General features: G+C 38.2%; 2 protein-coding genes across 2 annotated transcripts; both read left to right on the top strand.

Moving 5' to 3' along the window:
- The first annotated feature begins 516 nt into the window (after positions 1–516).
- On the top strand, positions 517–1,392 carry LOC147514813 (uncharacterized). The gene has a single exon (XM_086592694.1). The coding sequence runs from the start codon at positions 517–519 to the stop codon at positions 1,390–1,392; it is 876 nt and encodes a 291-aa protein (XP_086448820.1).
- A 366-nt stretch (positions 1,393–1,758) lies between these two features.
- Positions 1,759–2,121, top strand: LOC147514814 (uncharacterized). The gene has a single exon (XM_086592695.1). The coding sequence runs from the start codon at positions 1,759–1,761 to the stop codon at positions 2,119–2,121; it is 363 nt and encodes a 120-aa protein (XP_086448821.1).
- Positions 2,122–19,468: the final 17,347 nt, after the last annotated feature.

Raw genomic sequence — 19,468 nt, forward strand, 5'->3', positions numbered from 1 at the left:
ACTTTTTAAGTTGCTTAAAAAGAATGTCAAATTCTGTTGGAATGAGGAATGTAAATAAGCATTTTCTGAATTAAAGAAATATCTGCAAGAAATGCCAACTTTGACAAAGCCAGATGAGGGAGAAAGTTTGCTTCTTTATTTGGATGTATCAGATTTTGCGATAAGCTCTGTCCTTGTTAAAGTATAAAATGGATTAGAAAGGCCAGTTTATTTTCAAAGTAAAACAATGCTTGAGGCTGAGACTCGATATTCCATGATAGAAAAGTATGCCTTGGCACTTTTATTCTCATCTCAAAGATTAAAGCCATATTTTCAAGCACATTCGGTAATCGTGATGATGAATCTCTCATTAAAGCAAACTCTAGCGAAAACTGTTAAGTCAAGAAGGATGCCTTAGTGGTCTGTGCTAATAAATGAATTTGGAGTCGAGTATCGAAATCGTGTATCAGAAAAGAGTCAGGTCTTGGCCGACTTCTTGGCTGATTTTCCATCTGAGGATGCTAGTTGGCCTGGGGCATGGAAGAAGAAGAATTCACAATGTTGCAAGAGCCTGAAGATGTTATCGATACAGACGATCCATGGGCAGGAACAAATGGTTGGAGACTATTTGTCGATGGATCCTCTGGAAGAAAGGGGTGTGGCATCGGAGTGGTGTTGGTTACTCCTGAAAATCAAAGGCTCAAGACTATAATAACATTGGGTTTCCATGCGTCCAATAATGAGGCTGAGTATGAAGCCTTAAGAGCTGGTCTCGAGATGGCTAAATCTCTCAATGTAAAAGAGTTATCAATTTTTAGTGACTCGATGCTCATGGTCAGCCAGATCAATAGGGGATACTCGGTAAAATGTGAAAATAAGGTCGATTATTTGAATTTTATAAAATCCAAGTTGAAGAATTTCAGTAAAATAAGATTGCAGCATCTCAATAGAAATGAGAATAGGTATACAGATGCCTTGGCATATGTTGCAGCGATGCTGGAAAACACAGAGGGTCGTACTCTGCATATCAGAGTTCAAGAGAAGCCAAGCATCGACATTGATGACTCAGCAGTCATAGAAATTGATACACTGGGGGCGTCATGGATGGAACCATACATCTCATATTTAGCTGATGGGAAAGTAGTGGAAGACAAAAATGAGGCCAAAAGAATCAAGTCTGGTGCCCAAAGATATGTATTGGTTGATAATGAATTGTATCGAAAGAATCCTGGAGGTCCACATTTGAAATGCATATCGTATGAGGAAGCGCAGCTAATCATTGCCGAGCTTCACGAAGGCAAATGTGGAAACCACTCAGCTGGGAGATCGTTGGCTAATAAAATCACGAGGCAGGGATATTTTTGGCCTCAAATGCAAACGGACTGTCTTCGATATGCGAAAAAGTGTATATAGTGCCAAGTTCATGGGAAAGCCATACATGTTCCTACTAAAGAGTTACATTGTGTCTCAAACCCATGGCCTTTTGCTTTATGGGGTATGGATACTGTCGGTCCACTTACACCAGGGAGAGGCAAAAGAAGGTTCATATTGGCAGTCACAGATTATTTTACAAAATAGGTAGAAGCCATAGCTCTGCAACATATCAAAGAAAAGGATGTCATAAGTTTCCTTTTTGAACGAGTCATATGTCGATATGGGTTGCCTTACGCCATTATATCATACAATGGTCCGTAGTTCGAAGGGGGAAAGGTGAAAGCTTTCTTGGAATCTTAAAAGGTTAAGCACTTCACATCTGCGCCATACTATGCTCAAGGTAACATGCAAGCAGAGGCAACAAATAAGACCATTATGGATAATATCAAGAAAAAATTAGAAGACAAGAAAGGTCTTTGGGTGGATGAGCTAAACAGCGTTTTATGGGCTTATAGAACGACACCTCGAATAGCTACAGGTAAATCACCTTTTACTTTGGCCTATGGTATGGAAGCAGTAACTCCATCTGAAATGGTGATATCGACATCCAGAACAAAGATGATAGAGAATGGTCAAAATAATGAAAGAATGGCTTCAGAAGTTCTCCATCTCGAGGAGACAAGGGATCAAGCAAGGCTAAAGCTCGACACCTACCATAAGCAGCTTAGAAAAGCTTTCAACAAGAAAGTAAGAGAAATGCATTTTTAAGAAGGTGACTTGGTATTAAAAGTGGTCACTCAACTTACTAAAGAAAAAGGGGTTGGAAAGCTAGCAGCAAGCTAGGATGGGCCTTATATCATTCACAAGGTCAGAATCAATGGAGCTTATTACTTATAAATGGTTAAAGGTGTAATATTACCAAAGCCTCAAAATGTAAGCAATTTGAAAGCATTTTATCAATAAAGAATGTTTCAAGTATCATGGTGTAATTTTTGTTATCAAGGTTATACATTCAATAAAGATATTGTCATTTTCGAAATCAATATTTATACATGTATAACAAATTTTTGTATCACTAGAGTTATATGATTGATAATAGGTCAAGCAAAAGCCTGGTGATCTGTAGATCCTCATCTCGATACCAGGTCAATAAAATCATGTTCTTAGTAGAAATGCAAGTTCAGGTCAATAAAATTCAGTTCTTGACAGAAATGTCAAGTTCGGGTCAAAAAAATCCTGGTGATATGTAGATCCTCATCTCGATACCAGGTCAATAAAATTCTGTTCTTGGAAGAAATGCAAGTTCAGGTCAATAAAATCCAGTTCTTGACAGAAATGTCAAGTTCGAGTAAAAAAATCCTGGTGATCTGTAGATCTTCATCTCGATATCAGGTCAATAAAATCAAGTTTTCTGATCAGAATCAAAATATTCAAATCCAGGCAGTAATGTGAGGTGAATTAATAAGGTATGTATTTATAAGTGATATTTTAATGCAAATGTTGATGTCAAAATATATTCAAAATATATGTTAAGTATCGATACTGCTTCTAGTTGGAGTAGTATCGAAACTCGTTTTTTATATTTAAATATATGTTAAGTATCGATACTGCTTTTAGTTTGAGTGATATCGAAACTCGTTTTTATATTCAAATATATGTTAAGTATCGATACTGCTTTTAGTTGGAGGGGTATCGAAATTCATTTTTTATATTCAATTATATGTTAAGTATCGATACTGCTTCTAGTTGGAGGGGTATCGAAACTCATTTTTTATATCCAAATATATGTTAAGTATCGATACTGCTTTTAATTGGAGTGGTATCGAAACTCATTGTTTATATACAAATATATAGTAAGTATCGATACTGCTTTTAGTTGGAGGGGTATCGAAACTCGATTTTTATATCCAATTATATGTTAAGTATCGATACTATTTTTTAGTTGGAGTAGTATCGAAACTCGTTGTTTATATACAATTATATGGTAAGTATCGATACTGCTTTTAGTTGGAGGGGTATCGAAACTCGTTTTTTATATCCAATTATATGTTAAGTATCGATACTGTTTTTTAGTTTGAGTGGTATCGAAACTCGTTGTTTATATACAAATATATGGTAAGTATCGATACTGTTTTTAGTTGGACTGATATCGAAACTCGTTTTTTATATTCAAATATATATTAAGTATTGATACTGTTTTTTAGGTAGAGTGGTATCAAAACTTGTTTTTAAATTCAAGTTATATATTAAGTACCCATATGAAGTATCAATATTTTGTTGATTAGGAGTGGAATCGAAAATGAGATTGTTTCCTGTTTAAGTATGATAACTATCATGTGATGCATACAAAATGAGATTATAAAAAGCAAAAAGATCTATTTTCCATAGTTCAAAAGGAGTGTTAAGCAGTTACAAGATCAGTTTAACCAGCATCAATATTCAATGTTAAACATCAAGATCATTTCCAAGAAATAGCCAGATCAGTGTATCAATATTACAATTACAAAGCCTTAAGACAAGAAAACTAGAACTGGGTGGAGATCTCGTTAGGGTTTGTATCAAGCTTTTTCACCTCGAGAAGGTATTGAGACCAGCTCGAATCTCTGGATCGTCCAAGCAGCTAGGAGTGCTAATAAAGGAATCAATATTGAATACTGGGGTAGACATGTTGGCATCGACAGTCCCAGCAGCAGGGGTTGCAGATTCAACAACATCGGTATCCAAATCCTGAGCAGCAATACCGAAGGGCACCTCGCTCTCATCATCCGAATCAAGATTGGATTCTTTGATAAGAGCAGCTGGTAGATAGGGTCTGAAGCTTTTCATGGTGTCCACACAGTATTGCATGCTATCAGCATAAGCAGCCACTTTGGTATGGGCTTTCTCCAGTTCAGTTTCTAGTTCAATCTTTTCAGCTGCCCATTCAGTTTTCTCAATAGCGAGAGAAGTTTTGGTTTGGGCAAGTTCTTTTTCCATAGCTTCAAAAGAACTTTGCAATTTCTGGTGCAACGCCGTATGTTCAGCAAAGTATTTCTTCATCTCGACGGCATGATATTTCCAAACTTTATCAGGGGATTGTTGAAGATTTTCATTGTCCTTCTTCAACTGTTGGTTCTCATCCCTATAACGGTGGAAGCTGGCCATTTCACTATCAAATTGTCCAATAGCAGCAACTTTAACCTGGGAGGGACATAGATATAGTGAAATGAATACAAAATAAGTAAATTAAGATAGGAGTAAGGGGAATGATAGATACTTACTTTTTCAATAGAAGAACACAAAAGTTGGAATCGCTCATCTATACTGATCTCAGTCATGGCTGCCCTATCTCGAGGAAGAATAGTGTTGAGCACAAGAGCTTCTCCGAGGCTTGGTAGTGCGGGTTCAGAAAATAGAGAAGCAATTTTGGGGACTATGGTGTGATCTCGAAGGACAAGTTTCACCTCGAAATCACCACCTGAAGAAGAAGAATCAGAAGCAGTAGTCTTTGGATTGGATGGAATAGTTGAAGATTTGGAGGGCATATTAGCAGGTGCAATGGTAGTAGTAGTTTTTGCAGTTTTGCTCGGTTTCGAAGCTGGTGGTGCGGGAATATGGCAAGGTTCTTTTCTTTTTTTTGAAAGAAGTCCGATGTCGACATTCTTATCTTTGGAAGAAGGGGGAGCTTTGGAAGAACTGCCATCTGTTGGTTTTCCTTTAAGAAACTTGTCCAGAGATTTTGATGATTTGACTAGAACTTGGGGAATACGAGATGCCATATCTGTGAACAATAAGTAGTGGTGATCAAACACATCGTTCAAAAGAGAATAATTATAGAAATCGGGAATCTCTTGTTTTATTTGAGGAAAAAGATCTTCAGTCATTTTAAAACCATTAAACATATATTCAAAATAACATCGAGGAATATTAGCAGGTAATTCAGTGGAATCAAAAGTTTTTCTTACTACTTTTTCAGAGGAACAAAGCTGTAAGAGACATGGAGTAGTTTTACATGGCATATTAGATTGGGGAGGTAAAGAATCTTGACCTCGAAAGACGATACTTTTTAAGAAGTAAAAGGGAGCGACGTAGTTGTTGATATCTGGAAGATCGACTATTAGTTTTGGATTGCCATATTTATCAGCGCCAGTTCGAGTAGTGATTTTCTCATCAATGCCTCTTAGAAGATCCGTTACTCTAGTGGATTCTCCAAGACTTTTCATCGAGGCTGGTTTTGGCACTGAAACAAAGTCGCAACGATAGACCAATTAGATAGCAGCTCTGAGATGGAGGAGGGATGGGATGTCGTAAAATAACGTACCTCTAGTGTTAAAGACAATATGTATCAAGGATGGAACAGCGATCGTAACAAATGATTCCCATTGACCAGATATGACGATAGGGTATAATGGTCATTTGAAATCGCTATCTCGATTTATCCTTATGATGCCTGCGCGGTTCATTCGTTTTTTGGGGTAAAAATAACCACTGGGTTCTTTTATACCATGCATGTTTGTTATTCTCATTATGTTTAAGAAAGGAGTAGTGTTTTTGGATGTCGATAAGACGAATTCTTTGGGATGGCCGGACATCGGGTGCAAGGTGAGAATTATAGAAATTACAAATGTACAACAATCTCCAAAAATTGCCTGTGCCTTGACCAGTAGAATGGTCAGGTAGTTCAACACTTCTCGATCGAGGTTAGATAGGGGAAGGTGCAAGCCATCAGCTAGTTGCCCAATAGTAATAATGGTGGCCTTGAGTTTGCCACTTTGGCATCGAGTTCCTTTTGTACCTCCAGCGTAATGTCGATGATGGACAGAGTCTGGTATTTGGCAGGCAACTCTAACTATATCTAAGTTGGATCTTTTTGGAAAGCAAGGGTTTAAACCACTACTCCATATGCTATGATCGTCCATAACTTTGCGATCAGAGTCGGATTCCACAGTCTCGAAGGGATGGCAAGCTAAGCCATCAGCTAGATAAGTGGCACGCCATTTTGGTTCGTCAGTCTCGGTCTTTTGTGATGATGAGGCTGTAGAGGATGAGTTGATTCGAGTTGCGAATTCAATACTTTCGGTCGACATGTCGGTATCACTAGAAACAATAAATTTTTTATTAGAATTATATCCTTTATCTTAGCCAATATCGCTATATATAGTATAAGTATATAATATATTATTAATTAAACGTGTATTGAGGTCTCTTGGGGATTATGTCGGGTTTCGAGGTGAAGAACTGTGTGTCGGTAGCATGCGTTCTTGACGTTGAAGCCATGATTGTTTCGGAAGGGTGCGTTTAAAGTTAACACAAATTTTTCTCCTAACCATACTATCAAAAATTATAATTCAAGGTCTAGTTAGTATAAAGATACACAAATAACACGTTTAAGCTTAAAACCCTAACCCTAATTTTTAGTGATTTAGAAAGAGAAACATGTGAAATTCGTCAAGAAAATTAAAGACAACGATGAGTTTATTGTAGAAAATCAAATATTAAGTGTTTATGTTCACTAACCTGACAAGTTTGCAGAAATTTTTGATGATAGAGACAACAGAAAAATCCAAGTTGAAGCTTTTTCAGCTCGTTAATGGTGGTGGGGTGATACTATAAAATGAGTAGTTTACCTACGAAATGAACGATGAATTCACAACGTAAGTAAACTAAAACTATCCTTTTACACTCAATTATCAAAGCTTCTACTCTCGATGCGAATTGCACTAAGTGGAGTAGGAAGTTCGTTCCACTCCTAGTTCCCTAGCACGGAATTGTTTTCTAATCTAATTAGTCGGTCTTAAGTCTATGAGAGTTTTACGAGGGGGGGATTATACTACGATGCAATATGAAATTGATAACTTTAATTTAAGCTACGAATGCTATGGAAATACGATTGTTTGAATCTAGATAAATAAATTAGAGGGGAATTGAATCCACCTCGAATCCAACTTAACGACCTAGCGTAGAATGTTGTATCTCAATTCTCACGTTCTTCACGGGAGAATTTCGAAGTTCTAATCCCTAGTGTTCATGGCATTTCTACCGGATACTAACTAGCATGTGAGGTCGTCCACCCATTCTCATGGCGAAACACGACCTTCTAGAGTGGAATAGATTCTACAACCAATTCTATACTAACCACTAAGTTTTCATCAAGGCTTCATCAACCCCTCTAATGGAGGTTTTAGCCTTGATTCATCAAACTAACATTTTCCATTGAATCTAAACTAAACATAATGTAAGAAATTGAGATTTACTTAATTAAACAATAATGAATCTAATTTATTGGCTGGAATGGAATAAGAACAAGAATTTAAATTAGATCTAGAATGGAAATGACAAGAACGAAATTGAATAATAACTATTTTATTTATCTAATCAATCAAGAACAATCATTCAAGAATTTAATCTAAAACAAGAATTGTAATGGAACTAAAACTTAATTAATTAATTAAAACAGATCTAGAATTCTATATATTAATTTAGGTCTAACTAGCTACCCTTAACAAAGAGCTAAGCTTTTGTTTTTTATACATTCAGATCCAAAAATCGTGCATGGGCTTGGAGCCATGTTTTGGGCCAGAGAATCAGGCCCAAAACCCAATTCTTTCAGTCCAAAAAGGCCTCTTCAGTTGCAGTTGGCTTCCATAGACTTTTCGTCCACTTCTGCTCCTCTGATTGGGTCAAGGCTTGGACCATTGGAAAGCTCTTTCCGAGCCGGTCGTTTTGACATAAGGTAGGCCCAATTCCGAGGTCTGAGTCCAAAGATATGGCATTCGAAGTTCTGGCGACAACAAGCCTTTATCTCGCTAAAGTGGCACATTTCTCGCACATAATGGACTTTGAAGCCCGAAATGCATAAAACACGTAATCGATTATTAACTCTTACTTATTATTCACATAATTGGTCTAACAGTATGATTATTAAGGGGTTAAAACTACAGTTTTGGGCTCTTATCAAACCACCCCCAAACAAAGATTTTGCTTGTCCTCGAAAGCAAAGATGAGAAATTAGAATAAGTGACCAAAATGGAGTTCTAACTACTCTCGTTTACTGAGTGCGATTGCATTGACCATATGCAACAAGGCCTTAAACCACTAGGAATTCCCTAGTGGACGAGTTATAGCCTCTCGTGAGAGTTTTCCATGAAGGTACTCACAAACTTCATCTATACTACAACGACTAAGAAATAAAACTATTGTTTTCTCATTCATGTCTCAACTATCTATACATCTCACTAGCAAATACATAAGAATAACCCGGTCGGAACCCTAAGCTAATATATGCATAATAATCAATCATCTAAAATAAACATATAACAATGAGTAATACTATGAAATGTAATAGCGGTCCGTTTAAAAAACTTCGGAATAAGCGCCCTTAAGTAGGTCCCTCACATAAATGTCAAGACAAAACCACTCGATTTTTCCACTCAAGTTTTATTGCTCTCGGGTGTGCGATGGGCACACTTTACCTTACAATCTCAATGACAACAAGGAAGCCGGAGTCGATCAAACACATCTGCCACTTACTATCACACTAACCTATTCCTAATTGAGCTAGAGGTCTTTATTAGGTGTTCAGGGGATTAGGAGATGGTTTAAGAAGGAAGGAAATGGATATTCAAAAGGACAAGTCCGAGATAATAGAGTCTTCATATTATGTAACTAGAGAAACCTTGTTATTTACTTTTGCTTCTACACTTTGTTTCCATCCTTAGCCATATTTTTTCTTTTTCTTTTCTTTGGCTTTTTGACTCCCTTTATTCTATTTTGGAGTTTTGATTTATTTCTATTTTTTTTTTTTTTTCTTTGGATGGAAACTTCTTTTCTTTATTTCACGGAAGCAACTAACTAATTTTTGTTTACACAGGTTTTTCTTTTTTCTTTCTTCCTCATTCTATTCTCGGACTTATTCTAAAATGGGTAGGTTGATTTATTCTTTTTTTTTTTTTTTTTTTTTTTTTTTTTTTTGTTTTGTTTTGTTTTGTAACGGGGTAAAGGAATTGTGGTTTATGGAAGGCTAAAGAAAGGCTCGAGGGGCTTAACTAGCGGAAAATAATTCATAGGTTTGAATTTACGGCTATATCGATCCAAAGAGGGCCTAAATTCTCGCTTAGGATATGGTTTAGTGATCAAGCAAGTGGGCGTGTGATTTCTCTATCCGGATTTTACTTCTCCCTTGTGTCATTTCTCAAATGTTTCGGCTCATATACGACTTTAGGCTATATTCTCACAGATTTGTAGAATAAGTACTCTAGCCTAGATTTGAAACTTATCGCTAACCATCATAGATACTCATGTAATATATTTATAGATAGATGCAAAGATTATTACCTACATATTAACCTAAGTTTCTAACAATTATTCTGATGCAAAAGCTATGTGAGACTTCTAAATTGTTAAGAGCATAGAGAAAGAAAACAATACCAATATTCCTAAGTGTATAGCATACTTTTTTTATTTATATTTTTGAATTTTTGAAATTTTAACTAGAAAACAAGTGCATATTATACATATCTATATCCTAACAGATGCCTTAATTACACGTGTTTCTATGCCCCCAAAACAAGAAGCATGCTTTGTCCTCAAAGCATTTAAATAAAGAGGGTAGGAAAAATACCATTGAAGCGCGTGAAATTCAGGAACATCTGCAAAACAAAGTTAAAACATACAAAAATAGTAATAAAAAAAGCGAACTCTATAAGAGTTCCACCCATTATGGGGTTAACGTAATTAAATTGCTTGGGACATAAGCGGACACTAACTTAACTAAAAACTTACCTCGCACCCAAAGATTTACTTTCGTCATCCTCCTCTTCTATATGAGGTTCTTTTTCGCATCCCGCCATGCCATAACAACTTGCCACGCCTTCCGCCGTGTATCATCAACTAGTGCTAACCTCTCTAGTGTTACTTGGTCTGATGGGGTGTAAGGGGCAACCAAATGTGGTTGCACACTCGCCATCCCGACAAGTCATGGCTCGAATGATCTTACCACACGATTGGTGGGTCTCATGGTTTTGACCCTTTCCCAACTGCGGTAATGCGGTACGAGAATATGGGTAGGCAAGCATCTTTAGCGGCAAACCAAGGCAGGGCATAAGAAGGTACTTATGCCTTAAGGTATGGCCTCGCTTCAGAGTAGCAACTAAAACTTGGGGAATGTCATACCGACGATGTCCCTCAAATTCAAAGCAAGGAAAACGTCACCAATGATATTATTGGCGTAGTAAACCTGCCGTTCCCCTAGAATGTTCATCATGATGAACAACATGGTTGTGCCTACATTCAGCGATAGGCTACTTTCGAGGCGATGTTATATTGGTCTTGGTTCATGATATGAAACACCCCTCCCCCCATAATACTCATGGAAATAGGCATATTCATATAGGTATGAGTTATCGTCATATATCCCCACGTGCATAGGTCGTAATGGCAACCCCCGAAACCAAAGCTATCAATTGCTTCTTGAATTTCATAGTCGTGTCATCAATAGCAAGGGAAAATTTTTGTTCTCCTTCTTGGGTACAATAAAAGTAATATTATTATAGAAGAATTCGGTTAGCTTAGGTGAAAAGAATCGTCATCACTCACCGAAGATGATGCCGCCATCCTAATCGCGCACGATCCGGCCGGCGAACGATGCTCCATAGGTATCGGTTCCCATCAAGTCTTCAAATGACTGCTCGAAATCACTATAGGAGGTGTCATCTCAAAACTACTCGTAGAACACCGCGAAAACCTGGAAGAAACCTCAGAAAATCGAATTTCCCTCATTAACTTACGGGGAGGATAGCGCTGCCAGATCGGCGCTAGTCGGCGCTCGTGGGTTTTTGAATTACGGTGTTTGAGCGCGGGTCGGTCGCTTGAAGCTTGCAAGGCGCTCTTGAGTTTCAACCCGATTTGGGGTTTGTAGATGGTGGTGGATGCAAGTTTGATGAAAACCAACTAAACACAACGGTGGTGGTTATGGTAGGTACGGTGGCAGGTTTTAAAACTTGAATTGGTGGGTGTTTTCTTGGTGGAAACGGTTGGAGATTGTGTTGGTGTTTCACAAAGGGCATGGGTGGTGTTTCTATTTTGATGTATTCTATTTTTATTTTTATTTATTTATTTTTGAATTTTTGGTTGCTAGGGTTTAATTAGTGAAAGTCGGTTTGAGAAGATGAAGTGCGATTAAGTTTTGGAGGATCTTGTGGCCCTGAAATCTTGTAGCGAGTTGGGCCCAAGCCCAATTCGATTTTTCGACTTTCGTCGATTTTTAAATACTTACTTCAAACTATATTTTCCGCTTCGTTATCGGTCCGATTTTTGCGAATGAGATATGGAAATGATCAGGAGAGAATTTCCAATCCAATGATCCATAAACTACTCTATTCCGACCGTGGGTGACATATAAGATAGTGGAAAACGCCTCGAAGTGCGTGCATGACGTAAGTTATGCGAACGAATGAACACTAAATTAGATGACGTCAACCCCAATGAACTATACTAATGAACCTAAGCAACACAAATAGAAAGTTCGAGCAATCCGGATGGAAAGACTGATTTCCCACCCCCAAACAAATTTTTAAACACAAAATTTGTTTTAACATGGGTCGTTTAAAGTCAGATTCCCCAGACTTGTTGGATTGCTAGTTCTCTGGGTTTAGATATATATCTATATCTAAAAATGAAAACAATTATTTTTTTTTATTTTATTTTTTTTATTTATTTTTTTTATTTTTTTGGTAAAAACAATAAGCAAATAAAGACATAATTCACACCATAGGGAAACATGACTCAAAAATCCGAGAAAACATGCAAGAGTGGAAATCGTGAACTATGTGAACCGTGGACTTAGGATCCGGTACTTACAGCCACACACTCCATAGGGAGGGCCCGGTTACCTTAATGGTGCACTTACCATTAAATGGAAGTGAAAGGAAGTACACCAATGACAAGGGTCATTCCTCATATATAGGGTCTGTAAAAGGACTTCCTCTATATCGGGGGTAGTTCGTGAAAATGTTTTAATCGTTGACCGTTAACTTGAAAGGTACTGTTGTCCTTGGGATTTACCAAGGTAATTGCCCGTAAGGGGTGACTTCATAAACTTAAAAGGGGCCGGACCAACGGGGTTTTAGTTTCCACAGGAAAATATGTAGATGGGAGTTGTAAAAGCAAAACCTTTTGTCCGACCACAAACTCTTTCGCAAGATATGCTTATCATGAACACGCTTTCATGTTGGCTTTATAATCCTTCATGAGATCGTAAGAATCGCTACTGGTTTCTTCAAGCTCATTTAATTGTAACTGCGTTTGACACCCGCCTCATCAATATTGAAGTTAAGGCTTTTATAGCCCACGAGCCGCGGTGCTCTAATTCAATCCGCAAATGACATGGTTTCCCAAATACAAGTCTAAAGGGAGACATACCTATAGGAGTTTTGAAAGCAGTTCTATACGCCCATAAGGCATCCGATAGACGCTTTCACCGATCTTTCCCTATCGGGGTTTACCGTTGTTTCTAAAATCTTTTGATTTCCTATTAGAAACTTCTACTTGGCCGCTAGTTTGTGGATGATAAGGAGTTGCTACTTTGTGTGTAACTCCATACTTTTCACTAGGGATGCAACAATTCTGTTGCAAAATGTGTTCCACCATCACTAATGATGGCTTTAGGAATGCCAAACCGACGAAAATATATTCTTTAATAAAAATACAACGGTCTTATGGTCATTGCTACGGCAAGCTAGGGCCTCTATCCATTTAGATCGTAGTCCACCGCAACTAGAATATAAATATAACCGTGGGAAACAGGGAAAGGGCCCATGAAATCAATACCCCAAACATCAAAAATTTCTACTATCAAGATTGGATTTAATGGCATCATATTACGCCATGATTAAGCCCAAGTTGTTGGCAAATCTAATACACGCCTTGTAATGCACTTGGGCATCCTTAAAAAGGGTAGGCCAATAAAATCCACATTGAAGAACTTTAGCGGCTGTTTTCATTCCACTAAAGTGGCCACCACACTCTTTGTCATGGCGAACGATAGAACTTCATTATATTCCCACCGGGAATGCAACGACGAATAATCTGATCCGCATAAATACTTAAAAAGTAGGGCTCATCCCAAAGTGGTATAACTTGACTCGCCAAGAACTTCTTACGTTCATTTCTTGTCCAATTATAAGGCATAACATCAGCCGCTAAATAATTTACGATGTCCGCATACCATGGTGATGAAAAAATAGCATCTGATGCTCATCGGAAAAGAGTCCGTATGGACTCGGAATCACTACTATCGTCATTTGTAAGTCTAGATAAGTGGTGCGGCAACTACGTTTTCGACCCTCTTTTTGTCCTTTTTATTTCTAATGTGAACTCTTGCGGAGAAGAATCCATCGGATTAATCTCTGCTTTAGCATCCTTCTTTGCAAGAAGGTACCTAAAATGGTGCATGCATGGTCCGTGTAAACTAAAGTTTTAGAACCAACCAAATAAGGACGAAATTTATCTAAAACATAAATGACAGCTAAGAATTCTTTTTCAGTAGTTGTATAATTCCGTTGAAATGCGTTTAATGTTTTACTAGCATAATAAATAACAGATGGACTTATTATCTAGTTTACGTCCCAAAGACGACAAACCTGCATAGTCACTAGCATCACACATGAGTTCGAAGGTTTAGACCAATCAGAGGTCAGTATAATAGGTGCGATGGTTAGGGCTTTTAAGGTTTCAAAAGCCTGTTTTACGGTTTAAAATTCAAATCAAAGATTGCATCCTTCAAAAGCGAGTTTAGTTAAAGGCCTAGCTATTTTCGAAAAATCTTTAATGAAACGCCTATAAAACCCCTGCATGGCCTAGAAAGGCTCTAATCTCACCTGACAAACCCGTGGTTTAGGTAGGTTAAGCTATCTTATCTAGTTTGGCTTTATCTACTTCGATGCCATCACTAGATACAATATGACCTAGTACTATGCCCTTTTTACCATGAAATGACACTTTTCCCAATTTAAAAACGAGGCTCTTTTCTTCACACCGTGTCAAGACCTTAGGCAGGTTAGACAAGCATTCTCAAAGGAGTCTCCATAGATAGAAAAATCATCCATGAACACTTCCATAAAGCTCTACCATGTCACTAAATATATGAAGCATACATCATTTGGAAGGTACACTGGGGGCATTACAAAGGCCAAAAGGCATTCGTTTATAGGCATATGTTCCGAAGGGACATGTGAAGGTTGTCTTTTCTTGGTCATCAATATCAATAATAATCTGAAAATAGCCAGAGTAGCCATCCAGAAAACAATAAAAAGCATGACCAGCTAGACGTTCTAGCATCTGATCTATAAATGGTAAGGGAAAGTGATCCTTTCTTGTCATAGCATTTAATCGTCTGTAATCAATACAGATTCTCCATTTCATAGGACCTTGAGTGACAACATAGTCACCCTTCCCGTTACGTACCATGGTAACTCCCGATTTCTTAGGAACTACATGAATGGGACTTACCCATTCGCTATCGAGATTGGGTATATAATACCCGCGATCGAGTAATCGCAAGACTTCTTCCCTAACCACCTCTTTCATGGCGGGGTTCAAGCGACGCCGAGGTTCGCGAAAGTCTTCGCGTTATCCTCCAAATGGATAATGATGAGTGCAAACATTAGGGTCAATTCCCCCAAATGTCGGCTAGGGACCAACCAATCGCAGACCGATGTTCCCTAATCACCCTTATTAAACATGTCTCTTCATCCTTAGTTAACATAGAAGATATAATTATCGGGTGACTACCATCCGGATCAAGTTGAATATATTTTAACTCAGGGAAGAGGTTTAAGCATCGGGTGTGGGCGGAATGTCCATTGATGTTTCATAAGTGTCCTTATCTTGCGTAATGAAGACTTGCTTAGGTAGCAAGTCTTCGTAATCGATATATGGAGCAACCCGGCGGGTCTACAATTGGTGTGGACTCCGGGATGGTGTTGACTTCCTCTAAGTAGGAGTCATTTACAAAATCTGAAGTTCCAAAAGAAAGGAATTTGTACATATTGTTTTCGAGAAACGTGTTGTTAAAATAATCTTGAGCTAAACTCTCGATCATGCTAACCTCCCCATCTACGCATCGAATCCGGTAATCTGTTTCATCATTTTAAAACATTTACCTCGGCGGAAAAGATGGCCAAAAGATAAGGACATCTTTCCATCGCGACAATTTATAAGCGCGTTGGCGGTTGCCAAGAAGGGCCCTAAAATGATCGGTATAGTCATTAGCTTAGCGACTTACAGATCGAGGATAACAAAATCAGCCAGGATAGTAGAAATCCTGAACCTTAACAAGCACGTTTTCCACTACACCTTTAGGATACTTAATTGACTGTCCGCTAATTGCAACGTTATTTTTTGTAGGTTGCATTTCTGTGAGACCTATTTGTTTATACAAGTAATACGGGGAGTAAGTTAACACTCGCCCCGTGTGTCTAATAAAGGTCGTCGTGTGGGAATCTCCTAAGGTGCATTTTACAAAGGGGCTGACCGAGGGTCCTTGTACTTAACAATTCCATTATTTTCGGATAAAGTTGGGAACTGCTCGGTTAAAAAGGCGCCTTTAGGTATATTGGTCTTCGCCTAGTAGTGCACAACTCTTTAAGAAACTTAAGCGTGGTTAGGTAGCTTTTTAATAGCTTCGAGAAAAGGAAGGTTTATCGTTAGATTCTTGAAAACATTCCTAATTTCCTCAAAGTTTGTATCCCCGGTTAGCATGGCTAATTTTTTTAGGGAACGGTGGTTTCGCTCTATATTTCGCGATATGGCTCTACTGGCGTGGTAACCTTGGCTTTCGGTTTCTTTGGTTGTGATTTAACCGGTACCTCTACCGTGGTAGGCTCCTCGGTTTCTATTGCGGTATCTAGTTCGATGTCCGGTGTAGAGTCTTGATGGGGTAACTATAGGCGAAGTTACTTTGTTATCAACCACTCTTCCGTAATCCGAGTGGTGATGGCATTTAGGTCACCTACGATTGTAGTTTCGCATACTAGAATTACCGTTTACCTCAAAGGCTGTGTTTGTTTGTTTTAGGGTTTGGTATTGCTTGTCCCGAAACACGCCTTTTGGTTGGGCTTTAAGCTTGGGCTAACTGTTGTATGCCCCGATTTATGGATTGTAAAATCTGTTGGTTTGATTGAGTCATTGTCGGAAAAGTTGTTGGGTAACTTGTATAAAAGCGTCGATACGATCCGGTTGTGTAGGTGTAGTAGTCACGGGTGGTGGACGAACTATCTCTTGATTATTTATGGGTGGGTTGTGATAGTTATTATTATTAACCTAACGATACCTCTATTGGTATTATAATTATTATAATTATTCGACCTTGTGCTTGACCTTGTCGTGGTTTAGCTTGGTTGTTATAATTATTATAATTCCCTTGACCTTGTCCTTGTCCTTGTCCTTGCCTAGGTGGAGCTTGGTTATAATTGTTTGCTTGCCTAACGCTTTGATTATTATTGTACCTGGAGGTGTTACTTGTTGATTATTTCTCCAACCGAAGTTGGGATGTTGTCTCAAGGGCGCTAGGAATAGGGTAGTTATTAATAGAGTAAACATTATCTTGTTCCGGTGGTTGTTGTTCATAAGCTAGAGGACAATAATCGTCGGGTGCTCGACTCAAACAGAAATTACATGGGTTGGAGTTTACATTCATGACGGGGATAGGCTTTTGTTGAAAGCGTAAATAGCCTCTACTTTTTAGTTAGAGATTCGAGTAAATTTTTAAGTTCGGATCGGTTTTCTTCTCAAACATATCTTGGCGGTCTTGACCGTTGAAGAAGAACTAAATGGCGGGGGATATCATCACTACCCCCAATTATTATTCCGTTTAGTTTGGTCTTCTAAAATTTGTAAGCCTCCAGAGGCTCCTTTACTTAGGAAACTACCCCCATTCATTATGTCAAGGACTTCTTTATGGTGGTGTAGAAGACCTTTGAAAAGGCACGAACTAACGTGTCTTTCGCTAAGTTATGATGTGGACACTCTATAAGGAGATCGGTGAAACGATTCCATGCCTCGAAAAATGATTCATGAGGATTCTCGTGGGAAAAATGAATCTTGGAAAGCATCTCATCCGTCTTTAGAGGTGGGTAAAATGTTCCATAAACAAATTTGAACAAGTTTAGCCCACGAGTCCACGAGAATTAGGCGCTTTGGGCAGTTAACCAAGACGCGCCTTTATCGGCTAATGTGAAAGGGAATACCCTTAGTTTAATTTGTTCCGCACCTACCGTAGGATGATGGAATGTTGTAAGGACTTGTTCAATCCTACGCATGTGCTGATAAGGTTTTTCATGGTCTAACCCATGAAAAACGGGTAACAAATTAAATATGTTTGGGGATTCAAAAATCCCCAATCGGTCTGCTAGAACGATGCAAGATTTAGGGCTATCGCCAAGGCTTTGTAAAAGTCGGAGAGAGGAGTCTCTTTTCTTCACCATTATGTCAGGTATGGTGTGTGTGATAGTAGTTAGAGGTGTCGTGGGTGGTGTACTAGATAGACTTGTTTGTTGTCGTGTAATTACGTTTGTTGTTTTGTTCGACCGGACCTTAATCTCATGCAAGACTAAGTTGAGCTTAACTAAACATGCAACACTCCAAACAATTACGATATACTAGTAGAAAACCTCTAACCGAATTGCGAGGTATGGAAGGAAGGAATACCGATAGCTCCTTTGCTTCGCTTTATGAATAGCGTCTTGTGTAATGCGGCGTGTTCGGTGTATATAAGAGATTAGAACACTGAAAAACTTGACAACTCGAAGTTCGAATCAAACCCGGGAAAATCCGAAATTTCATTTAAACGCTGGCGCTTCCAGATAGAGCGCGAGTCGCTTCGGTGTAAAGTCGAAGTTCCATTAACTTAGCTGGTCGTCGCTTTTGTATGGGCGCTGGCGCCATCGTGGTAGATCAAATTCCAGTAACTTAGCACGGGTCGCGCTCACCTTGGGGGCGGTTGCGCTCAATGTAAATTTTCGCGGAATTTTTCAAATCTGAAACGGAGAACCACAGTATGAATCAAACAAGGGTGGGTGGGTTTAATGGGACTTAAAAATGACTAATTTTACTATGAAAACAATGCTAAAGCTAACTAAGATGGCAGCGGCGCCATTTGACAAATGTAAAATGTATAGTTTACCTACGAAATGAACGATGAATTCACAACGTAAGTAAACTAAAACTATCCTTTTACACTCAATTATCAAAGCTTCTACTCTCGATGCGAATTGCACTAAGTGGAGTAGGAAGTTCGTTCCACTCCTAGTTCCCTAGCACGGAATTGTTTTCTAATCTAATTAGTCGGTCTTAAGTCTATGAGAGTTTTACGAGGGGGGGATTATACTACGATGCAATATGAAATTGATAACTTTAATTTAAGCTACGAATGCTATGGAAATACGATTGTTTGAATCTAGATAAATAAATTAGAGGGGAATTGAATCCACCTCGAATCCAACTTAACGACCTAGCGTAGAATGTTGTATCTCAATTCTCACGTTCTTACGGCGAGAATTTCGAGTTCTAATCCCTAGTGTTCATGGCATTTCTACCGGATACTAACTAGCATGTGAGGTCGTCCACCCATTCTCATGGCGAAACACGACCTTCTAGAGTGGAATAGATTCTACAACCAATTCTATACTAACCACTAAGTTTTCATCAAGGCTTCATCAACCCCTCTAATGGAGGTTTTAGCCTTGATTCATCAAACTAACATTTTCCATTGAATCTAAACTAAACATAATGTAAGAAATTGAGATTTACTTAATTAAACAATAATGAATCTAATTTAATGGGCCGAATGGAATAAGAACAAGAATTTAAATTAGATCTAGAATGGAAATGACAAGAACGAAATTGAATAATAACTATTTTATTTATCTAATCAATCAAGAACAATCATTCAAGAATTTAATCTAAAACAAGAATTGTAATGGAACTAAAACTTAATTAATTAATTAAAACAGATCTAGAATTCTATATATTAATTTAGGTCTAACTAGCTACCCTTAACAAAGAGCTAAGCTTTTGTTTTTTATACATTTAGATCCAAAAATCGTGCATGGGCTTGGAGCCATGTTTTGGGCCAGAGAAT

Source organism: Coptis chinensis, chromosome 2, assembly GCF_015680905.1.
Source record: "Coptis chinensis isolate HL-2020 chromosome 2, ASM1568090v1, whole genome shotgun sequence".
Lineage (NCBI taxonomy): Eukaryota > Viridiplantae > Streptophyta > Magnoliopsida > Ranunculales > Ranunculaceae > Coptis > Coptis chinensis.